General features: G+C 41.8%; 1 protein-coding gene across 3 annotated transcripts in view; it reads right to left on the minus strand.

Moving 5' to 3' along the window:
- Nucleotides 1-23,333, minus strand: part of retreg1 (reticulophagy regulator 1) — a 72,100-nt gene that overhangs the window by 5,327 nt on the left and 43,440 nt on the right. For all 3 annotated transcript variants that reach the window (XM_071362593.1, XM_071362595.1, XM_071362594.1), the window contains 4 exons: nucleotides 11,227-11,353; nucleotides 10,402-10,486; nucleotides 5,329-5,451; nucleotides 5,164-5,234 (listed from right to left, as the gene is read on the minus strand). In XM_071362593.1, the coding sequence (XP_071218694.1) occupies nucleotides 5,164-5,234; nucleotides 5,329-5,451; nucleotides 10,402-10,486; nucleotides 11,227-11,353 (406 nt within the window). The remainder of the gene's footprint in view (nucleotides 1-5,163; nucleotides 5,235-5,328; nucleotides 5,452-10,401; nucleotides 10,487-11,226; nucleotides 11,354-23,333) is intronic.

Genomic DNA, 23,333 nt, shown 5'->3' on the forward strand with positions numbered 1-23,333 from the left:
CTGACTTTGTGTCTGCTCGCGGATCATGAATTTGGATTACTGGGCTAAACGCGCTAACAAAAAGGAGGTATTTGGACATAAATGATGGGGTTTATCGAACAAATAAAACATTTATTGTGGAACTGGGATTCCTGGGAGTGCATTCTGATGAAGATCATCAAAGGTAAGTGAATATTTATAATACTATTTCTGACTTTGTTGACTCCACAACATGGCGGATATCTGAATGGCTTGATTTGTTGTCTGAGCGCTGTACTCAGATTATTGCATGGTGTGCTTTTTCGGTAAAGCTTTTTCGAAATCTGACACAGCGGTTGCATTAAGGAGAAGTGTATCTATAATTCCATGCATAATAGTTGTATCTTTTATAAATGTTTATTATGAGTATTTCTGTAAATTGATGAGGCTCTCTGCAAAATCACCGGATGTTTTGGAACTACTGAACGTAACGTGCCAATGTAAACTCAGATTTTTGTATATAAATATGAACTTTATCGAACAAAACATACATGTATTGCGTAACATGAAGTCCTATGAGTGTCATCTGATGAAGATCATCAAAGGTTAGAGATACATTTTTTCTCTATTTCTGCTTTTTGTGACTCCTATCTTTGGCTGGAAAAATGGCTGTGTTTTTCTGTGACTAGGTGCTGACCTAACATAATCGTTTGGTGTGATTTCATCGTAAAGCCGTTTTGAAATCGGACACTGTGGTGGGATTAACAACAAGTTTATCTTTAAAATGGTGTAAAATACTTCTATGTTTGAGGAATTTTAATTATGAGATTTCTGTTGTTTTGAATTTGGCGCCCTGCACTTTCACCGGCTGTTGTCATATCGATCCCGTTAACGGGATCCCAGCCATAAGAAGTTTTAACTGACTTGCCTAGTTAAATAAAGGTTACACTAAGAGCATAACATTTCTACACCATAATTGTAGTCTAACCAATACCCAAACGGAGATTCAGTCAAAATAAAAATCTCATTGATTTATCAAGACCAGTTCCCATGCTTGTCTCAGAGCAGCGTGAAACGGTGCTAAAATAATTGTAGGCTATTGCCACAAATCCTATTGCTTCTAACTTCAATATGCTTTTTAAATAAATAAGACCTACACCACTTTTAACAGCACATTATAATAAAGAAATGTTTTGATTATCCTGACCTGGACACCATGTCAGGATAACATGTACAGTATTATAATAGCCCATTATGGGCTATTAGCCCATTATGGGCTATTAGCAGGACAATATACCTACGTTGACTACCTATGTTGCCTACGGTAGGCCTACAGTATATCGAAAAATATGACGTGACTCTCCACCAATAATTACATATAGAGGATTGGAGGATTCTAAATTAAAACCAATCTATCTGTAGAAACGCATTTTGCATGCGGTGACTTGGACAGCTGCACCACTGGGGAAGCCCCATACACAAAGTATCAAAATACAGAGAGGTGTTTGTAAAGGTATATTGTCCTGCTAATAGCCCATAATGGGCTATTATAATACTGTACATGGTGTCCAGGTCAGGTTAACCAAAACATTTCTTTATTAAAGACTATCAGAAAGAATGTTAGTACTTGATCCAAAGCCATGAATGAGTGAGTCACTCAGCTTTATGTAGGTGCCGCTATATGACCGTGCCATCAACTTGATAATATATAACGATATTTTGGAGGTTATTTCGTTTTCAAAAAAATGAAAGTGAGCAATTGTAATCTGAATAAAGGCCAAAATAATATTTGTAAACGCCAGAACATTTATTTCTGTTCTTAGAGGGAGATAAACGCTGGGCTAATTGTGCGCCGCCCTATGGGACTCCCAATCACGGTCAGATTTAATACATAATAATAATAATAATAATAATAATACTTTTTGTTGTATTATTTGTTTTGCCTTTTCTGGTGGATTAAACTGAAATTGCAACCAATCACGGCCGGTTGTGACACAGCCAATGTAACTGAAGAAATACATTTGACAATAGAATTCTCCCCCTACCCTCCTTCTAGGCAAGTCTATTGTCCAGCTACCTGCTAATAGCCATAATGGCGCTATACCACGTGACCATGTGTGTTTGAAAGAGAGTTTTCCAATAAGAAACAATTTGTGCACCTTCATTAGACAACTTTGTTCCAATATTTCTGTAATTCAGTGATATTTATTCCCATAATAATTCGTTATTGACCCATAACTAAATAAACATTGGCATTTTGAAACAGTATTTCTATCATTATTTTATTAACGAAAGCATAAAGATGCCATTATTAGTTACATTGTTTTTGTTTGAACGTGCCAACTGGCACTAAGAACAGCGGGAACGTTTCCCTAGTCAGCGCCATTATTAGTGCAATGCCCCATCCCGTGCCCCCTGCCCTCGTGCCTTGAACCTTGCGCTTTCAGTGAATACAGCTGGAGAACTGCAAGGCAATCCCATTGTGTGCCACTCAGGAGCCACTACCAATATGACCAATATACAGTGGGGAGAACAAGTATTTGATACACTGCCGATTTTGCAGGTTTTCCTACTTACAAAGCATGTAGAGGTCTGTAATTTTTATCATAGGTACACTTCAACTGTGAGAGACGGAATCTAAAACAAAAATCCAGAAAATCACATTGTATGATTTTTAAGTAATTAATTAGCATTTTATTGCATGACATAAGTATTTGATACATCAGAAAAGCAGAACTTAATATTTGGTACAGAAACCTTTGTTTGCAATTACAGAGATCATACGTTTCCTGTAGTTCTTGACCAGGTTTGTACACACTGCAGCAGGGATTTTGGCCCACTCCTCCATACAGACCTTCTCCAGATCCTTCAGGTTTCGGGGCTGTCGCTGGGCAATACGGAATTTCAGCTCCCTCCAAAGATTTTCTATTGGATTCAGGTCTGGAGACTGGCTAGACCACTCCAGGACCTTGAGATGCTTCTTACGGAGCCACTCCTTAGTTGCCCTGGCTGTGTGTTTCGGGTCGTTGTCATGCTGGAAGACCCAGCCACGACCCATCTTCAATGCTCTTACTGAGGGAAGGAGGTTGTTGGCCAAGATCTCGCGATACATGGCCCCATCCATCCTCCCCTCAATACGGTGCAGTCGTCCTGTCCCCTTTGCAGAAAAGCAGCCCCAAAGAATGATGTTTCCACCTCCATGCTTCACGTTTGGGATGGGTTCTTGGGGTTGTACTCATCCTTCTTCTTCCTCCAAACACAGCGAGTGGAGTTTAGACCAAAAAGTTATATTTTTGTCTCATCAGACCACATGACCTTCTCCCATTCCTCCTCTGGATCATCCAGATGGTCATTGGCAAACTTCAGACGGGCCTGGACAAGCGCTGGCTTGAGCAGGGGGACCTTGCGTGCGCTGCAGGATTTTAATCCATGACGGCGTAGTGTGTTACTAATGGTTTTCTTTGAGACTGTGGTCCCAGCTCTCTTCAGGTCATTGACCAGGTCCTGCCGTGTAGTTCTGGGCTGATCCCTCACCTTCCTCATGATCATTGATGCCCCACGAGGTGATATCTTGCATGGAGCCCCAGACCGAGGGTGATTGACCGTCATCTTGAACTTCTTCCATTTTCTAATAATTGCGCCAACAGTTGTTGCCTTCTCACCAAGCTGCTTGCCTATTGTCCTGTAGCCCATCCCAGCCTTGTGCAGGTCTACAATTTTATCCCTGATGTCCTTACACAGCTCTCTGGTCTTGGCCATTGTGGAGAGGTTGGAGTCTGTTTGATTGAGCGTGTGGACAGGTGTCTTTTATACAGGTAACGAGTTCAAACAGGTGCAGTTAATACAGGTAATGAGTGGAGAACAGGAGGGCTTCTTAAAGAAAAACTAACAGGTCTGTGAGAGCCGGAATTCTTACTGGTTGGTAGGTGATCAAATACTTATGTCATGCAATAAAATGCAAATTAATTACTTAAACATCATACAATGTGATTTTCTGGATTTTTGTTTTAGATTCCGTCTCTCACAGTTGAAGTGTACCTATGATAAAAATTACAGACCTCTACATGCTTTGTAAGTAGGAAAACCTGCAAAATCGGCAGTGTATCAAATACTTGTTCTCCCCACTGTATATTGTCCTGCTAATAACAGGGTTAATAATATATCTGTGAGAATATCCAACAGGCTTTTATATAATTCTAAATTAATAATAATAATAATAGCTTTGTTTAAAAAAGAACAATATTTTGGAGATTATTCATTTTCAAATAACGTAAAATGAGCGAGAAAAAGGCCATTCTTGAACATGGGGTGAGACATTGTTACTAATTTGTAAATAAAGACAGTTTGTTATTTAGAATGATTTATTTCTGTTTTTAGAGGGAGAGAAACCAAAAACCTACAGTCATCTCATGGGTCTCCCAGTCGAGGTCAGCACGGGTATTGAACCAGCATCTGTAGAGTGTCTTAGACCGTTGCACCCCTCACGTACAACGTGACCGGTCGGGAGTGGGCTACACTACTACAGTAAGAGCAAAATAATCCTAACAAAATAAAATAATAAAAACCTAGTGTAACAACAGTTTTAGAAAGTAATATTGAAGTTGTGCACAATTATCAGTTTCTATTTAGGTTTATGTCGCCCATTCATTGTCAGTTAGAGACACAGTAGGACCCAAAAGCATAATCAGTGCTCTAACTCCCCCTTGCGCTGGTCTGGAGCAATGAAGTGGTGATGCAGGGTACCGTACTAAACCACAAATTACCTCTAAGTACCGCAGCATAATCGCAAAACTTTTGGTGGAGCAACCACTGTATGTACTTTTCCTTTGTACAACATTTGCTACGGTGTGCCCTTCTGAACCTGGCCTGGTAAAACTGTAGTCCCTTTTCCTTGTCAGGCCACATGGTCATAATTAGGGCCCAGAGTCAGGTGACGAGGTCATAACTAGGGACCAGAGTTTTTTTGTGGCTAGATCATCTGGGTCATGATCAGTAGGGCACCCCACAGACAAATGTTTTGACATCTGTGTTCTTATTGAACATGATCTGGTAGAACCTTCCCATTTCCAAAATGGTTCCTTCCTTCTTCCTCCCTTTACAACTAACTAACCCCACTATTGCGAAACCCAGATATGGATCATGAGCATTGAATTTCATGGATCGTCAACAAAAGTCTAATTAAATTACAGCAAAGGATGAACCAACCTTGGGGAAAAGGGAGGACAGATCGGCTTCAATACTCTCCCGGTCAGCTTGTGCCAGAAGGAGTCTCTTTTCTGAAACAGACAACACAGAATAAAACATCTGTGGATCTGCTATTATTGTGTGTGCGTGTGTGTGGGTGCGAGCGATCTTGGAGTGGTTAGTTACCATGATTCTCTCTGATATTCTGAAGGAATCTTTCCAGTCCGAAGTCCAGCTTCTGCAGAACTGGCTTCATCCACAACCCAAAGTCATGCGCTGACATCAGTGGCCACAGGAAGACGCCCAGCACTAATAATAGAGGGAGAATATGGGGGCGACATAGTTAACAGATGGAGGAGCTAGAGCTGTTACGGAGATCGGATTACCGCCACACCGGCGGTCACGAGTCATGATGGCAGTCAAATTCCACGTGACCGCTTTATCACTGTTATTAGGCTTCTACCAGCTCTGATGCTGCTGATGGTCATTAGTAGCCTACCAAACTTGCTAACTGCCTGGTACTCAGCACTCTATTGTCCCTCTCATCACTCGGACATAAATGCAAATGTATTGAAAATAAACAAACACTTCATGAGAGCCCATGAGTTCATGCTGCGCAACATTCCTGTAGGCTATGCAATTGCGTGAGAAAACAGAGTGATGGCCTCTATTAAAAAGAGGACTATCCCATCAGCTATCTATAGGCTTACTTTATTTATTTCTCAACTTTCCTAATATTAAGCACATTGCTTGTCTTTACAACAGGAGTACAATATTAGCCTACCTGGCTGGCATGAACATGAACCATGGAAAAGTGTCCTCCATTCGCTATTTAAGTGCATGATAATGGTCCATTCTAAATCAAAACTAATTTCACACATATTTTATTTAGTATATGTAAAGACAAGATTAAATCAAGGATAGTCTGATGGGTGACAATATTAGCCTTTCACTTGTGAATGATATATTATCACTTGTGAATGATGCACAGCTGGTGTGCAGTAAGGCAAAAAAAACATATGCCTTTTTGTTAACGATTTTTTCAAAAGTATAGTCGCACACCTCATGTAGCCTAGTCCACAGGCCTATATGTTTTGATAAGGTTTGTTTCACAACTACAGTGGCCAAATAACTTCTTAAAATTATGCACATGAATCAGCTTTACAACAGGTTTAGAGCCTAACTGGCATATATAAGCAGCATGTGAGTTTCAAGTTTGGGGAAAATAGTTTTCACCATAAAAATCCACCTTTATAATAAAAGCATTCCATGCATAAATGCATTTGCGGTCACTTTTGAGAATGGTGTTTTCCTGCTAATGGAACATTACACTTATAGCCTACTGCCATGTGCTCATGGCTGCGCTTATAATGTTAAGAAATAGCCTAATAGTTTATTAACATTTTAAGCTAAACGATCTGATCTGTCGTGTCAGCCCCATTGCTTAAAAACTTTTTTTGATGCTAGTTGTATTACTTTGGGATCTATCCCATCCCACAACTGTCCCAGACCAGGATTGGAATATATATTTCTCGCACAGAATAGGTCAACTTTTGTACTATGGAGGATAATAGATTGATGTTCGTTAGGCCTACTCATCTTGTTGGCTGACAAAAAGAAAATGTGGACAGTTCTTCCAATATCTTCGATATGTGCCTCGGATTTGGATAAGGACATGCGCCTGTGAGAAAGACACGATCACGTGACTGAGAGCCACGATCACGTGACTGAGAGGTGCTTTGAAGCATGCAGCCTGGAGAAGGGAATTAGAATTATTATATTCAGCACAATGGCCACACAAAGGGGATGCCGCCGGGAAATTCCAGGCATTATCAAGTGCTTGTCAAATTGTGAATGAGAGACTGATTAAGTGTATACAGCCTTCGCAAGAAACAAAGCAGAGCTCAAGCCTTTCATGCAACTTTTTTGAAATCATCATTAGAGTCGCATCATGCAGCCTTAGAATGTATTAAAAATCAAAACATATACAGTTTAAGTCGGAAGTTTACATACACTTAGGTTGGAGTCATTAAAACTCGTTTTTCAACCACTCCAACCACTGTTTGGCAAGTCGGTTAGGACATCTACTTTGTGCATGACACAAGTCATTTTTCCAACAATTGTTTACAGACAGATTATTTCACTTATAATTCACTGTATCACAATTTCATTGGGTCAGAAGTTAACATACACTAAGTTGACTGTGCCTTTAAACAGCTTGGAAAATTCCAGAAAATTATGTCATGGCTTTAGAAACTTCTGATAGGCTAATTGACATCATTTGAGTCAATTGGAGGTGTACCTGTGGATGAATTTCAAGGTCTACCTTCAAACTCAGTGATTCATTGCTTGACATCCTGGGAAAATCAAAAGAAATCTGCCAAGACCTCAGAAAAAAATTGTAGACCTCCACAAGTCTGGTTCATTATTGGGAGCAATTTCCAAATGCCTGAAGGTACCACGTTCATCTGTACAAACAATAGTACGCAAGTATAAACACCATGGGACCACGCAGCCGTCATACCGCTCAGGAACGAGACGCGTTCTGTCTCCTACAGATGAGCGTACTTTGGTGCGAAAAGTGCAAATCAATCCCAGAACAACAGCAAATGACCTTGTGAAGATGCTGGAGGAAACAGGTGCAAAAGTATCTATATCCACAGTAAAACGAGTCCTATATCGACATAATCTGAAAGGCCGCTCAGCAAGGAAGAAGCCACTGCTCCAGATCCGCCATAGAGAAGCCAGACTATGGTTTGCAACTACACATGGGGACCAAGATCGTACTTTTTGGAGAAAAATAGAACTGTTTGGCCATAATGACCATCGTTATGTTTGGAGGAAAAAGGGGGAGAAGAACACCATCCCAATCGTGAAGCACGGGGGTGGCAGCATCATGTTGTGGGGTGATTTGCTGTAGGAGGGACTGGTGCACTTCACAAAATAGATGGCATCATGAGGTGGAAAATTACGTGGATATATTGAAGCAACATCTCAAGACATCAGTCAGGAAGTTAAAGCTTGGTCGCAAATGGGTCTTCCAAATGGACAATGACCCCAAGCATACTTCAAAAGTTGTGGCAAAAGGGCTTAAGGGCAACAAAGTCAAGGTATTGGAGTGGCCATCACAAAGACCTGACCTCAAACCTATAGAAAATTTGTGGGCAGAACTGAAAAAGTGTGTGTGAGCAAGGAAGCCTACAAACCTGACTCAGTTACACCAGCTCTGACAGGAGGAATGGGCCAAAATTCACCCAACATTGTGGGAAGCTTGTGGAAGGCTACCCGAAACGTTTGACCCAAGTTAAACATTTTAAAGGCAATGCTACCAAATACTAATTGAGTGTATGTAAACTTCTGATCAACAGGGAATGTGATGAAAGAAATAAAAGCTGAAATAAATAATTCTCTACTATTATTCGGACATTTCACATTCTTAAAATAAAGTGGTGATCCTAACTGACCTAAAACAGGGATTTGTTTTTATTTTGAAAAACAGAGTTTAAATGTATTTGGCTAAGGTGTATGTAAACTTCCGACTTCAACTGTAGCCCAACGTTTTGTATCACAACTAAAGTTACATAAATAACTCTAAATTAAGCATATAGGAGTAGCTGTTTCTTTGTTAACTTCTCAACACAGAATAGCCGCATGTGCGCACTCCCTCAAATCGTTTGGAGACAATATCCTTTCTATTTTATTCAGCTATGTTCAATTGTATTCTTCATACTATAAAATAACGTCATAGAATTCTTGTATGCTAAATGAACTAGTGTAGCCCACAGCCATTTGGCATAGCCAGATCAGGACCTAACATAAGGACAACTCAGAGTATGATATTCTGTTCTTCTGAAATAGACTAGATTTTCTTCATATCATGCTTCTTTAGACCTGTCTAAAATAAATAATGGATTTATTGTGATGGTGTAGGCTATATTACATGGATTTATTCGACTTTTTAAAATGTAGATGTTCCAAAGGTCTGCATCAGTGGATTGTAGGAAGACAGAAGATGGTAAATGTGTTTATGTTAATTAACGATCAATTACCATGAGACCGGCAGTTGTTTGCTTGACAATCACCGGCTGACGAAATTTCATGACCGCCACAGCCCTAGGAGGAGCCATTTACATGCAGATATGTCACACGTAGCAACGTGTGTGAATCTGATGACGGCGGGGAATTAAACTGGCGCAATTGGAGGCGGCGTGAGACTGACGGAAGGACTGCATTTCCAGGGATCCACAATAACATGTCAATCCTGGAAAATTCTGATACTGTAGGGGAAACTAGGATAGGAACATCCTTACGCAACCCCTTGGCGAGGCAATTTGGAATTACCATTACATTCTTCGAAAGAGGCTAGTGTGAGAGCAAAATTACAAGATTATGTTATACTGTTTATGCATTGAATAGCTTTGAAGAGTAATTTCTCATCAAATGTCTTTGTGAACTGAGAGGATCCTAAAAACCTACAGCTGGCATTCCATAGATAAGATGTGGTGGGTGTAACCGAGATTAGGGGAGTAGAACATAATTGATATTGTGTCTAATCATCCTTGCATCTGGGAAATAGCACCGGGTGCAGATGACCACAGGATAAATCCAAAGTGGCTTATGTTGCCTCCCAATCTGCATAGGAGAGGTGGAACCAGCCATGACTAACCATTCTTAGTGTATATAAGAAACAGCATTGTCTGTAAAGGTTAGACTCGCGGTCCAATACTCAAAGGTGTTGGGTCGACCAGCCTCATTATTGCAATAATTAATCAATATTGAAAAAAGATGATTGTTTGAAGAAATGACAAAGTCTCTCTTACCTGATTAGAATATTCCACCACACTAGCGTGTATCCTCCGAGGTATTTAGAGAGCTGAATATTTCGTTTTTGGAGTCATTAGTAAGGCATTGGACAAAGCACTTCACTTGCATACATCAAGTGAATGATGATCAGCAGTAATAAATTCATCCTTTGGTCATTAAAATAGTGAATCAATATCATTGGATGAAGCAAAGATACTGCATGTCAAATATTAACCACCATAGTTCAGCTCAGAATTGGAGGAGGACAATTTATTGAATGTCAACTTCTTCCTAAAGCTGGGTTCACGAGTTGTAACATTCCGCTATAAAGACATTTCATAATCTCAACTAAAGTGATGATACATCAGTTTGAATCAACACATTCTCCAGATTATTTTGTGCCTTGCATATTGGCTAGTTGTCCAAAGATACGGTAGGATGATGCCAACAACTTACCTAAAACATATAAGATGAGAGCACCTGGAATGTAGCGTCCTAAGACAGCCAAAAAGGTGCACAAACTGCAGACCAGCAAGCAAAACTAAGATGGGGAAGAAGGAAAGAGAGCAACATTTATTAGGTTGCAACCAGGGCCGGCTCCAGCTTTTTGGGGGCCCTAAGCAAGATTTGGTTGCCCCCCCCACCTCATGGCAAAACATTTTAGTGGCCCGATCTTTACGGTGGAGAGAAAAATGTATGTGTTAAAATTCATGTCCTGCAATTCTATACATTTTGCCAGGGGGCGTAGAAAACATGATACAGTTTTAAAGTTAATTTCCTGCAATTCTACTCATTTTGCCATGGGGCAAAGAGAACAAATGTACACTTTTACAGCTAATTTCCTGCAATTCTACACATTTTGTAATGACTTATGCCGTGTGAATATGATATCTGAGTAAGAAGGACTAACAAAATCAATGGGGGTCCCCTGGAGGTTGGGGCCCTTGGGCACGTGCCCTCCGTGCCAGGTCAGTATTTGGCCATGATTACTACAAGTTTACCTAGCTCGGTAAAAATTGTTAGCTGACATGGCTAATTGAGTGACTGTCAGTGACTGATATAACAAGATAAAAACATTGCTGCAAGGATGAGGAGAGAAGGCACTCAAGTTTGATAATTGATTTAGAACTTGACATACAATGCAGGAGTCAGGCTGCATCTAAAATAATTAAGATAAATTGAGTGTATCAATCATACTTTTCAATTTGGATTAAAGGCAAATACTGAATATCCAGTCATATAAAATAATGCATCAGGCATTACAAACCACATTTGCCTCACCTTGCCTGGATTCTGCTGCTTGAAGGAGGAGGTCTCCTGCAGAAAGAGCTTGAAGCTCGTCCAGGAGTCTGTGACCTGTAGCCCAGCTCCAGATCTGCTGTCCTGGTCCGCATCAATGATCTCCCAGCTAGAGTCAGAGAGAATTAGAATTATCCATCACTGGTGACCACAAGCACAGCCTCTTTTCTCCTGCTAACAAGGTTGTAAAACCATACTGTGACTTCCCTGGTTAAATAAAGGATGAGTAAAATAACATTAAAAAAGCCAAATCTGGTATCAGGAGTTTTGTAGCATGTCAATAGCATATATTATAGCTGTTGTTGGCACAGTCATAGAAATGTATCAAACCAACATCACAGAGTTGAATCAGTAGTATGTGGGTCATATGAGCACCCCTTCTAGAAACAGTTGCAAAGGGAAGGATAGCACCCCAACATGAGAACTGTATCATACTCCATTTGGGCTATCTGTAGATCATCACATGCTCTAGTATATACTATAAGGTATGGGCGGCAAGTAACTTAGCGGTTAAGAGCGTTGGGCCAGTAACAAAAAGGTAACCGGTTCGAATCCCCGAGCTGACGACGTGGGGAAAAGAACAGTTGATGTGCCCTTGAGCAAGGCACTTAACCCTAATTGCTACTGTAAGTCACTTTGGATAAGAGCGTCTGCTAAATGACTAAAATGTACATGTCATCAGAGGTGACTTTATAGGCCCTACAGTCACATGCTTTACTGCTACGACATGCCAGGATATGGAGCTGGGGGCCTTGGGATCTGTCAGAATGTAAATGGTGGACAGCGCTGACTCGCAGAAACAGACAGAAACTAGGGTAACCCCCATTGGTTCCAGCTCAACTCAACATAAATAGCAGGCCAATTTGGAATACGTTTCAGGGTAAATTACAAAGCAGCTAGCATGCTAATGGATCATTTCAGGTAACAACACTGGTAACAAATGACCCTCGAAGTCTGACAGAGACATTTTCATGCTGCAAAAGAGCAAAGATTGAGTTTGGTCTTTGCTCTTTTGCACCATGAAAATGCCAACCTTAGACTTCAAGGGTCATTTGCAGGGTCAGTTGTTACCGTAATTTGAAAACCAGCATTGTTATTGGAAATTAGCTTTTAGCGTGCTAGCTGCTTTGTAATTCACCATGAGATGGAGTCCAAATCGGCCTTTGCTGCTATTTATGTTGTTGAGCTGTAACCCTTGTAACCCTAGTTCGAGCTGAAGCCATAGTTCATGTTTGTTTTTCTGACTCTCTGTCTGTGCAAAAATACAATCAATATCACTAAAATCTGGGATTGTGATTTCATTTGTAACTTTTCTTCAACAATGTGCGACTAGTAATGCATTGCTCAGTTTACTTAAAGTGGCAATCAACAGTTGAAACAATAACACAGTGTTTTCCCCGCTCCTGTTTCAGTAAAAAGCTGAGGGATGGAGCTTCAGAAATGTAACCACTCTCAAATTCATAGACAACGCTATGGATGCAAGGACTGACCATCCATATAAAATGTATAGTTTTAATCATGTTTTGAGGCTATATAGTGTTTGTTTACATTTATTTTGTTAAAAAACAGAGTAAAACAAGCAAAAACAATGTTCTGATGGGGTACGACAGTTGAACTAAGCTCATGAGGCATTTATACGTTATATTCTTCAAGAATCAATGTGTACATATCATACATTTTTAAGTCCAGAAAATGGGCTGATTACCCCTTTAACTTCAGTCAAATAATCGCCACCTTATAACACACATTGCTGAAGAATATACACAAATTGCTGTAGTTGTTACAGCCGTTAACATTCTAGCTGCTCTGTAAATTAGTTTGGTTCAGTGCCTAGAGGGTTGAATACATCAGTGAAGGTAAAGGTGAGTTTTGGTTTGATGTGTAACAAAATTAATAATGTTTGAGTAGAGAGAGTTGGGGAAGGGGGTGAGCAGTAGAGCAAACGTATCTGTTTGTTTGTTTCGCATCAAAACATAGGGAAGTAAGTAGGGCTGTTGTGGTGACCGTATTACTGCCACACCGGCAGGCACGAGTCATGAAGGCAGTCAAATTCCACGGTAATTAGGCTTCTCCAAGCTCTGATGCTGCTGATGGTCATTAGTAGCCTACAAAACTTGCTAACTGCCTGGTACTCATCAATGCAAATGTAATCAAAAATCTAATCAAACACTTCATGAAAGCCCATGAACTCATGTTGCGCAACATTTCTACAGGTGTTGCAATTGCGGGAGAAAACGAGGTTCCCATCAGCTTTCTATTGGCTAGGCCTACTATATTTATTTCTCAACTTTCCTAATATTAAACACATTGCCTATCTTTACAACAGGAGTATAGCTTACCTGACTAGCATGAAAATGAACCACGGGGAAAAGCGTACTCCATTCGCTATTTAAGTGCATAGATGACATGTATTTTTCCCCACTGCCCCTGTTTCGATACAGGTGCATGATAATGGTCTATTCTAAATCAAAACAAATTTCACACATTTATTATTTAGTATGTGTAAAGACAAGATAAATAAAGAATAGTCTGATAAGTGACAATATTAGCTCATCACTTGAATCACTTGAATTATATATTATATATATATATTATATATATATTATATACTGAATTATATATTATCACTTGTGAATGATGCCCAGCATAAGAAACAATGCCTTTTTTTTGGCGACTTTTTGTAATCATAGCACACCTCATGTAGCCTAGCCCATAGGCCTATATGTTTTAATAAAGTGGCCAAATAACTTCTTAAAATTAAGCACATTCATCCGCTTTACAAGGGGTATAGAGCCTAACTGGCATATACAGTATAAGCAGTGTGTGAGTTTCAAGTTTTCACCATAAAAATGCACCTTCATAATAAAAGCATTACATGCATGATTGCATTTGCGGTCACTTTTGATAATGGTGTTTTCTGCTAATGGAACATTCGCACTTATAGCATTTTACCATGTGTGCATTGCTGCGCTTATAATGTGTAGAAATAACCTAATAGTTTATCAACATTTTGTGATCTGTTGTGTTAGCCACATTGCATGCTAGTGGTTGTATTAATTTGGGATCTATCGCATCCCACAACTGTCCCAGACTATGTTTGGAATATTTATTTCTCGCACAGAATAGAATGGGTCGACTTTTGTACTATGGGGGATTGTAGATTGACATAGGCTAGTGGTTTCGTTGTTCGTTAGGCCTACTCATCTTGTTGGTTGACGATGTGGAATGTGGAACTTTCTTCCAGTATCTTCAATATGCACCTCGGAATTGGATAAGGACGCGCGCAAATTGTGTCCCCGATGTGTCTGTCTTCACTTGTAGCCTGTGGGAAAGACCCGATCACATGATGGAGAGCCATGTGAGTGAGAAATGCTTCGGATTGCGGAGATCACTCAGGGAGAAGGGCACAACGCAGCACTCCGGGCCTCAAAAGGCATGGAATTTTTTAGTGTGCATTACGGCCACAAAGGGGATGCCGCCGTGAAATTCGAGGCATTATCAAGTGCTTGTCAAATTGTGAATGAGAGACTATTGGAGTGTGTACAGCTTATGCAAAAAAATAAGCAGGGCTCATGCCTTTCAAGTGACTTTTTTCAAATCATCATTACAGTCTCATCATGCAGCCTTACAATGTATTACAAATCAAAACATATAGCCCAACGTTTGTTGAACAACTAAAGTTACATTAATAACTCTAAATTAAGCATATTGGAGTACCTATTTCTTTGTTAACCGCTCAACACAGAATAGCCGCATGTGCGCACTCCCTCAAATCGTGTCGTGGAGAACATATTTATATTTTATTCAGCTTTGTTCAATTGTATTTTTCATACTATAAAATAATGTAACGAAATTAGAAGGAAATCTTGTCTGCTCAATGAACTAGTGTAGCCCACAGCCATTTGGCATAGCCACATTAGGACCTAACATAAGGACAACTCAGAGTATGCTATTCTTTTCTTCTGAAATAGACTACATTTTCTTCATATCATGCTTCTTTAGACCTGTCTAAAATATATAATGGACTTATTGTGAAGGTGTAGGCTATATTACATGAACTTATTAGACTTTTTAAATGGCTTGTAGGCTATGTGTGGAAGCCAGGAGATGCTAAATATGTTTATGTTAATTAATGGTCAATTACCGTGAGACCGACAGTTATTTGCTTGACAATCACCGGCTGATGAAATTTTGTGACCGCCACAGGCCTAGAAGTAAGTCTTCCGCACACCTACCCTTTAGCTAACTTGTGGGATACAGTCAATTTTGGCATGACACTGGTATTGGCATGCACCACTGACCCTGCACTGTACATAGTCAGCATACACACTGAAGGTACTCTCTGGTGATACCACAATAATCTGCTGGTGCATAAGGACAGTGACAAAGGGACTATATCTCTGGGTCAACTTTCAACAGGGTCAGTGTTGGACAGCTAGAATCGGGGGGTGTCAGAAGGGGGCTTGTCAGATTAAATAACAATAAGTTTAAAGTGTTGGCGGAGGCCACATGTCTTGTGAAAGCAGCTGTCCTGGACACCGGCGGTGTGAAATCACTTACAGTCACCATCAAGATCTGGTTGCGCCCCAGAACAGGCAGATTCCCTTTTGACAGGTCGTCATTGTAAATAAGAATTTGTTCTTAATGCACTTACGTGTATAAATAAAAGGTGATTTTTTTTAAATAAATAATTCTCGCCACTTAACACTGCTTTGAGGCTCCCGCCTTAATTTAAAAGTGGGTAGTCTTGAACCAGAAAGGGCCATAAACATAGCAAAGAGGCAATAGTGGCGTAAAGCATCAAATGCAGATAACTTAAAGGGAAACTTTAATTAGACACATTTTATAAACTGTAAGTCACATCAATAAATGTGTTATGATCCGTATCAGAAAGTATTCACACCCCTTAACTTTTTGCACATTTTGTTGTGTTACAGCCTGAATTTAAAATTGATTAAATTGTGATATTTTCTGTGTGACTGGCCTACACACAATACCCAATGATGTCAAAGTGGAATTATGTTTTTTGAAATATTTATAAATGTATTAAAAAGAAAATTCAATAAGTATTAAAGTATGTGGACACCTGCTCGTCGAACATCTCATTCCAAAATCATGGGCATTAATATGGAGTTGGTTCCCCCTTTGCTACTACAACCGCCTCCACTCTTCTGGGAAGGCTTTCCACTAGATGTTGGAACATTGCTGCTGGGACATGCTTCCGTTCAGCCACAAGAGCATTAGTATGGTCAGGCACTGATGTTGGGCGATTAGGCCTGGCTCGCAGTAGGCGTTCCAATTCATTCCAAAGGTGTTCGCTGGGGTTGAGGTCAAGGCTCTGTGCAGGCCAGTCAAGTTCTTCCACACCGATCTCGACAAACCATTTCTGTATGGACCTCACTTTGTACACGGGAGTCTTGTCATGCTGAAACAGGAATGGGCCTTCCCCAAACTGTTGCCACAAAGTTGGAAGCACAGAATCGTCTAGAACAGTGGTTCCCAACCTTTTTTAGGTTCTGTACTCCTAAAACACTTTGACCTGCCTGAAGTACCCCCTTATGCGTGTGCGACCGGCGTGATTCCTAGATTTGCTGTAAATTTGAGAAAAAGGTGGTTGACGCACCCAGTCTAGTTTGGCAGACTTGTTTTCAATGTCAGGGAAGTAGGAGTTGAACTCACTGTTGAGTTTGAATGAATGTGAGCTTACTATTTGCACTATTGTCAACATCACCTGTTAAACGAGGTGTAAAGCTTCTGAAAACCACTTACTTCCCCATCTTCACATTTCCTCGCCCAGAGTTTGAACTTCTTCATGAATCCACACACTTTGTCATACATCTTTAGGATGTGTGTGTCTACCTTGCAGAGTTCGATTCAGGTTTTTCAGTTTGGTCAACACATCAGCAAGTTTGGCAAGGCAGGCTCTCCAGTCTGTGTCCTCAGACACAGACACAAGGGGGTGTGAATGCTCAGACAGAAAATCACTTAGTTCGGCACGCAGCTCAAAAAAACGCTAGCATTTCCCTCTGGATAGCCAACGGACATCGGTGTGATGTCATTACAGAGCCTTTCAAACAACCGGTTATTCAGAAGCCTGGACATGATGAAGTGAATCACTTTCACTGCGTCATTCAAAACATCATGTAACTCAGGACTCATTCTCTTGCTAGCCAATGCCTCTCTGTGAATGATAGAGTGGGATTTACCTTCTTTATGTGGGCATTTCATAATTTCACTCTCTCAGGCATTGATACAGCATGATCCGTGCACACAGGAAAACAGGATTTCCAATCCAGATTGTGCTCTGATAAAAAGTTGTCAATAACGTGAAACGCATCCTCACCTGTAGATCTCCCCGTTAGCTTCTTGCAGAACAGTATGTGCTCATTAATTTCCGAAATGTCTTTGTATTGCACAAACACAATCAACTGGGCTTCCCCACTGACATCAGTCGATTCGTCCAACTGCAGAGAAAATGGGCCGGAATTATTATAGTTTTTTCACCAGTTGATAAATAATATCAACGCCCGTGTCATCGTCCCTACGGCACACAGTGTTATTTGACAATGGTACAGCCTTCAGTTCATCAGCATCATAGTTTCTGTGAGGATAACAGCGGCAGGCAATCTAGCGCATGGAGCAAAGGATCACGTGCACTTGGTACGAGCAGAGGATCAAACATTGAGCCAACGGCGGGCGATCACCCAGAGGCCAGGTAGACAGAGCATTGCTCACACCCCAAAAGTAAAGTCAAAAACTAGGCCTATAAAATAACTAGAGATTTCACACCAGTGACCTCGGTAAATGTTTTTCTGCCTCTTCAAATTTAATTAAATTTAATATATTTTTTGTGGGGTAATATTTTTCCTTCACATTTTTGAAAATCTTCCTATATACCACCTGGGGACTGCCCACGTACCCCTAGGGGTACCCGTACCCCCGGTTGGGAAACACTGGTCTAGAATGTGATTATATGCTGTAGTGTTAAGATTTCCCTTCACTGGAACTAAGGGGCCTAACCCGAACCATGAAAAACAGTCCCAGACCATTATTCCTCCTCCACCAAACTTTACAGTTGGCACTATGCATTGGGGCAGGCAGTGTTCTCCTGGCATCCGTCAAACACAGATTTGTCTGTCAGAATGCCAGATGGTGTCAATTAGCAAGATGGCGCCAACAGAGATGATCGCCTCGCTTCGAGTCTTTCGGAAATTATGCAGTATTTAGTTTTTTTATGTATTATTTCTTACATTATTAGCCCAGAAAATCTTAAGTGTTATTACATACAGCCGGGAAGAACTATTGGATATAAGAGTGACGTCAACTTACATTACGACCAGGAATACGACTTTCCCGAAACGGATCCTTTGTTCAGACCACCACCCAGGATATTGGATCTAACCCCAGAGGCCGACCCAAAACAACGTCGCCGCAGAAGGGGTAGATGGAGCGGCCTCCTGGTCAGACTTCGGAGGCGTGCATACCACTCACCACTTCTGAGTATATTACTCGCCAATGTCCAGTCTCTAGACAACAAGATGGACGAAATTAGGGCAAGGGTAGCCTTCCAGAGAGACATCAGAGATTGTAACATTCTGTTTCACCGAAACATGGCTCTCTCGGGATATGTTGTAGGAGTCGGAACAGCCACCCGGGTTTCTTCATGTGTCGCACCGACAGAAATCTCGCTGGGAAGAAGAAGGGCGAGGGTGTATGCTTCATCATTAACGACTCATGGTGTAATCATGACAACATACAGGAACTCAAGTCCTTTTGCTCACCTGACCTAGAATTCCTTTCAATAAAATGCACTATAATCGAATTCTCTTCGATTATAGTCAAAGCCGAGTATATCCCCCCCAAGCAGATACCACGACGGCCCTCAAGGAACTTCACTCTATGTAAACTGGAAACCATATATCCTGAGGCTGCATTTATTGTAGCTTGGGATTTTAACAAGGCTAATTTGAGAACAAGGCTACCTAAATTCTTTTAGCACATTGACTGTAGCATGAGCGCCGGCAATACACTGAATCACTGCTACTCTAACTTCTGCGATGCATACAAGACCCTCCCCTGCCCTCCCTTCGGCAAATCCGATTACGACTCCATTTTGCTCCTACGGTCCTACAGGCAGAAGCTCAAACAGGATGTACCCGTGACTAGAACCATTCAACACTGGTCTGACCAATCGGAATCCACGCTTCAAGATTGTTTTGATCATGCCGACTGGGAAAAGTTCCGGGAAGCCTCAGAGAATAACATTGAATTATACGCTGACTAGGTGAGTGAGTTTATAAGGAAGTGCATTGGAGATGTTGTACCCACTGTGACCATTAAAACCTACCCTAACCAGAAAACGTGGATAGATGGCGGTACTCGCGCAAAACTGAAAACGCGAAGCACCGCATTCAACCATGGAAAGATGACTAGGAATAAAAACAGTATAGTTATTCCAATTAGGCAATTACGGACTACAAAAGAAAAACCAGCCACGTCACGGACACCGACGTCTTGCATCCAGTAAACTAAAACACATTCTTTGCCCACTTTGAGGATAATACAGTGCCACCCCTCCTACTCCGTGGCCAACGTGAGTAAGACATTTAAATGTGTTAACCCTCGCAAGGCTGCTGGCCCAGACAGCATCCCGAGCCGCGTCTTCAGAGCATGCGCAGACCAGCTGGCTGGTGTGTTTACAGACATATTCAATCGCTCCCTATCCCAGTCTGCTGTCCCCACATGCTTCAAGATGGCCACCATTGTTCCTGTACCCAAAAAGGCAAAGATAACTGAACAAAATGACTATCGTAGCACTCACTTCTGTCATCATGAAGTGCTTTGAGAGACTAGTCAAGGATCATATCACCTCCACCTTACCTGCCACTCTAGACCCACTTCAGTTTGCATACCGCCCCAACAGGTCACAGACGATGCAATCGCCATCACACTGCACACTGCCCTATCCCATCTGGACAAGAGGAATACCTATGTAAGAATGCTGTTCATTGACTAAAGCTCAGCATTTAACACCATAGTAACCTCCAAACTCATCATTAAGCTTGAGACCCTGGGTCCCAACCCCGCCCTGTGCAATTGGGCCCTGGACTTTCTGACAGGCTGCCCCCAGGTGGTGAAGGTAGGAAACAAAATTTCCCCTTTGCTGATCCTCAACACTAGGGCCCCACAAGGGTGCGTGCTCAGCCCCCTCCTGTACTCACTGTTCACCCGACTGCGCGGCCATGCACGCTTCCAACTCAATCATCAAGTTTGCAGACGACACAACAGTAGCGGGCTTGATTACCAACAACGACGAGACAGGGAGGAGGTGAGTGTGGTGTCAGGAAATCAACCTCTCACTCAACATCAACAAAGGAGATGGTCGTGGACTTCAGAAAACAGCAGAGGGAGCACCCCCAATCCACATCAAGGGACAGTAGTGGAGAAGGTGGAAAGTTTTAAGTTCCTCGGCGTACACATCACGGACAAACAGAAATGGTTCACCCACACAGGAGGTTGAATAAATTTGGCTTGTCTCCTACAACCCACAAACTTTTACAGATTCACAATTAAGAGCATCCTGTCGGGCTGTATCACCGCCTGGTACGGAAACTGCACCGCACTCAACCGCAAGGCTCTCCAGGGGGTGGTGCGGTCTGCACAAAGCATCACCGGGGGCAAACTACCTGCCCTCCAGGACATATTACTGCACTGTCAGAACTAGAAGCAGAAGCATTTCGCTACACTTGCATTAACATCTTCTAACCATGTGTATGTGACCAATAAAATTAGATTTGATCGCTGTAGTGTGATTCATCACTCCAGAGAATGGGTTTCCAATGCTCCAGAGTCCAATGGGGGCGAGCTCTATACCACTACAGCCAACGCTTGGCATTGCACCTGGTGATCTTAGGCTTTTGTGCGGCTACTCCACCATGGAAACCCATTTCATGAAGCTCCGGACGAACAGTTCTTGTGCTGACGTTGCTTCCAGAGGCAGTTTGGAACTCGGTAGTGAGTGTTGCAACTGAGGACAGACAATGTTTACGCGTTACGTGCTTCAGCACTCGGCAGTCCCGTTCTGTGAACTTGTGTGGCCTATTACTTCCCGGCTGAGCCGTTGTTGCTCCTAGACATTTCCACTTCAGAAAAACAGCAGCTCTAGCAGGGCAGAAAGTTTTACGAACTGACTTGTTGGAAAGGTGGCATCCTATGATGGTGCCATGTCGAAAGTCAATGAGCTCTTCAGTAAAGCCAGTGTTTGTGTATGGAGATTACATGGCTGTGTGCTCGATTTTATACACCTGTCTGCAACAGGTGTGGCTGAAATAGCTTCAAATTAGTGGATTTGGCTGTCATAATAAACTGAGGATGGATCAACTACATTTTAGTTACTCCACAATAACCTAATTGACAGAGTGAAAAGCTTGTGCAGAATAAAAATATTCCAAAACATGCATCCTGTTTGCAACAAGGTAAAGTAATACTGCAAAAAATGTGTCAAAGCAATTCACTTTTTGACCTGCATAGTGTGTCATGTTTGCGCCAAATACAATAACTGAGTACCACTACATATTTTCAAGCATAGTGGTGGCTGCATTATGTTATGGGCATGCTGATAATCGTTAAGGACTGGGGAATTTTAAAGGATAAAAAAGAAACGGAACTAAGCACAGGCAAAATCATAGAGGAAAACCTGGTTTAGTTTGCTTTCCACCCGACACTGGGAGATGAATTCCCCTTTAAGCAGGACAATAACCCAAAACACAGGGCCAAATCTACCCCTGGAGTTGCTTACCAAGAAGACAATGAATGTTCCTGAGTGGCCGAGTAACAGTTTTGACTTAAATCTACAGTGCATTCGGAAAGTATTCAGACCCCCTTGACTTTTTACACATTGTTACTAAAGCCGTATTCTAAGCAAAAAACTGGTTTAGAAATTGTTGCAAATTTATTAAGATAAAAAAATTGAAATATTACATTTACATAAGTTTTCAGACCAATTACTCAGTACTTTGTTGAAGGACCTTTAGCAGCGATTACAGCCTCAAATCTTCTTGGGTATGACGCTGCAAGCTTGTATTTGGGGAGTTTCTCCCATTCTTCTCTGCAGATCCTCTCAAGCTCTTTCAGGTTAGATGGGGAGCGTTGCTGCACAGCTATTTTCAGGTCTCTCCGGAGATGTACAAGTCCGGGCTCTGGCAGGGCCACTCAGGGACATTCAGAAACTTGTCCCTGAAGCAACTCCTGCATTGTCTTGGCTGTGTGCTTAGGGTCGTTGTCTTGTTGGAAGGTGAACCATAGCCCCTGCCGGAGGTCCTGAGCACATTAGCATCAAGGATTTCACTGTACCTTTCCCTTGATCCTGACTTGTCTTCTAGTGCCAGCCACTGAAAAAATAACCCAAGGGGATGATGCTGCCATCACCATGCTTCACCGTAGAGATGGTGCAAGGTTTCCTCCAGACGTGACGCTTGGCATTCAGGCTAAATAGGCCTGACTTGGTTTCATCAGACCAGAGAATCTTGTTTCTCATGGTCTGAGTTCTTCAGGTGCCTTTTGACAAACTCCAAGCGGGCTGAGGAGTGGCATCCGTCTGGCCACTTTACCATAAAGGCCTGATTGGTGGTGTGCTGCAGAGTTGGTTGTCCTTCTGGAAGGTTCTCCCATCTCCACAGAGGAACTCCGAGTGACCAGGTCACCTCATTGACCAAGACCCTTCTCCCCCGATTGCTCAGTTATGCCGGGCGTTCAGCTCTAGGAAGAGTCTTGGTGGTTCCAAACGTCTTCCACTTAAGAATGGTGGGGAACACACTGCTGCAGAAATAGTTTAGTACCCTTCCCCAGATCTGTGACTCGACACAATCCTGTCTCGGCGCTCTACCAATAATTCCTTTGATCTCATGGCTTGGTTTTTGCTCGGACATGCACTGTCAACTGTGGGACCTTATATAGACAGGTGTGTGCCTTTCCAAATCATGTCCAATCAATTGAATTTACCACAGGTGGACTCCAATCAAGTTGTAGAAACATCTCAAGAATGGTCAATGGAAACAGGATGTACCTGAGCTCAATTTCGAGTCTCATAG

This window comes from Salvelinus alpinus, chromosome 23 (assembly GCF_045679555.1).
Source record: "Salvelinus alpinus chromosome 23, SLU_Salpinus.1, whole genome shotgun sequence".
NCBI classification, from domain to species: Eukaryota; Metazoa; Chordata; class Actinopteri; order Salmoniformes; family Salmonidae; genus Salvelinus; species Salvelinus alpinus.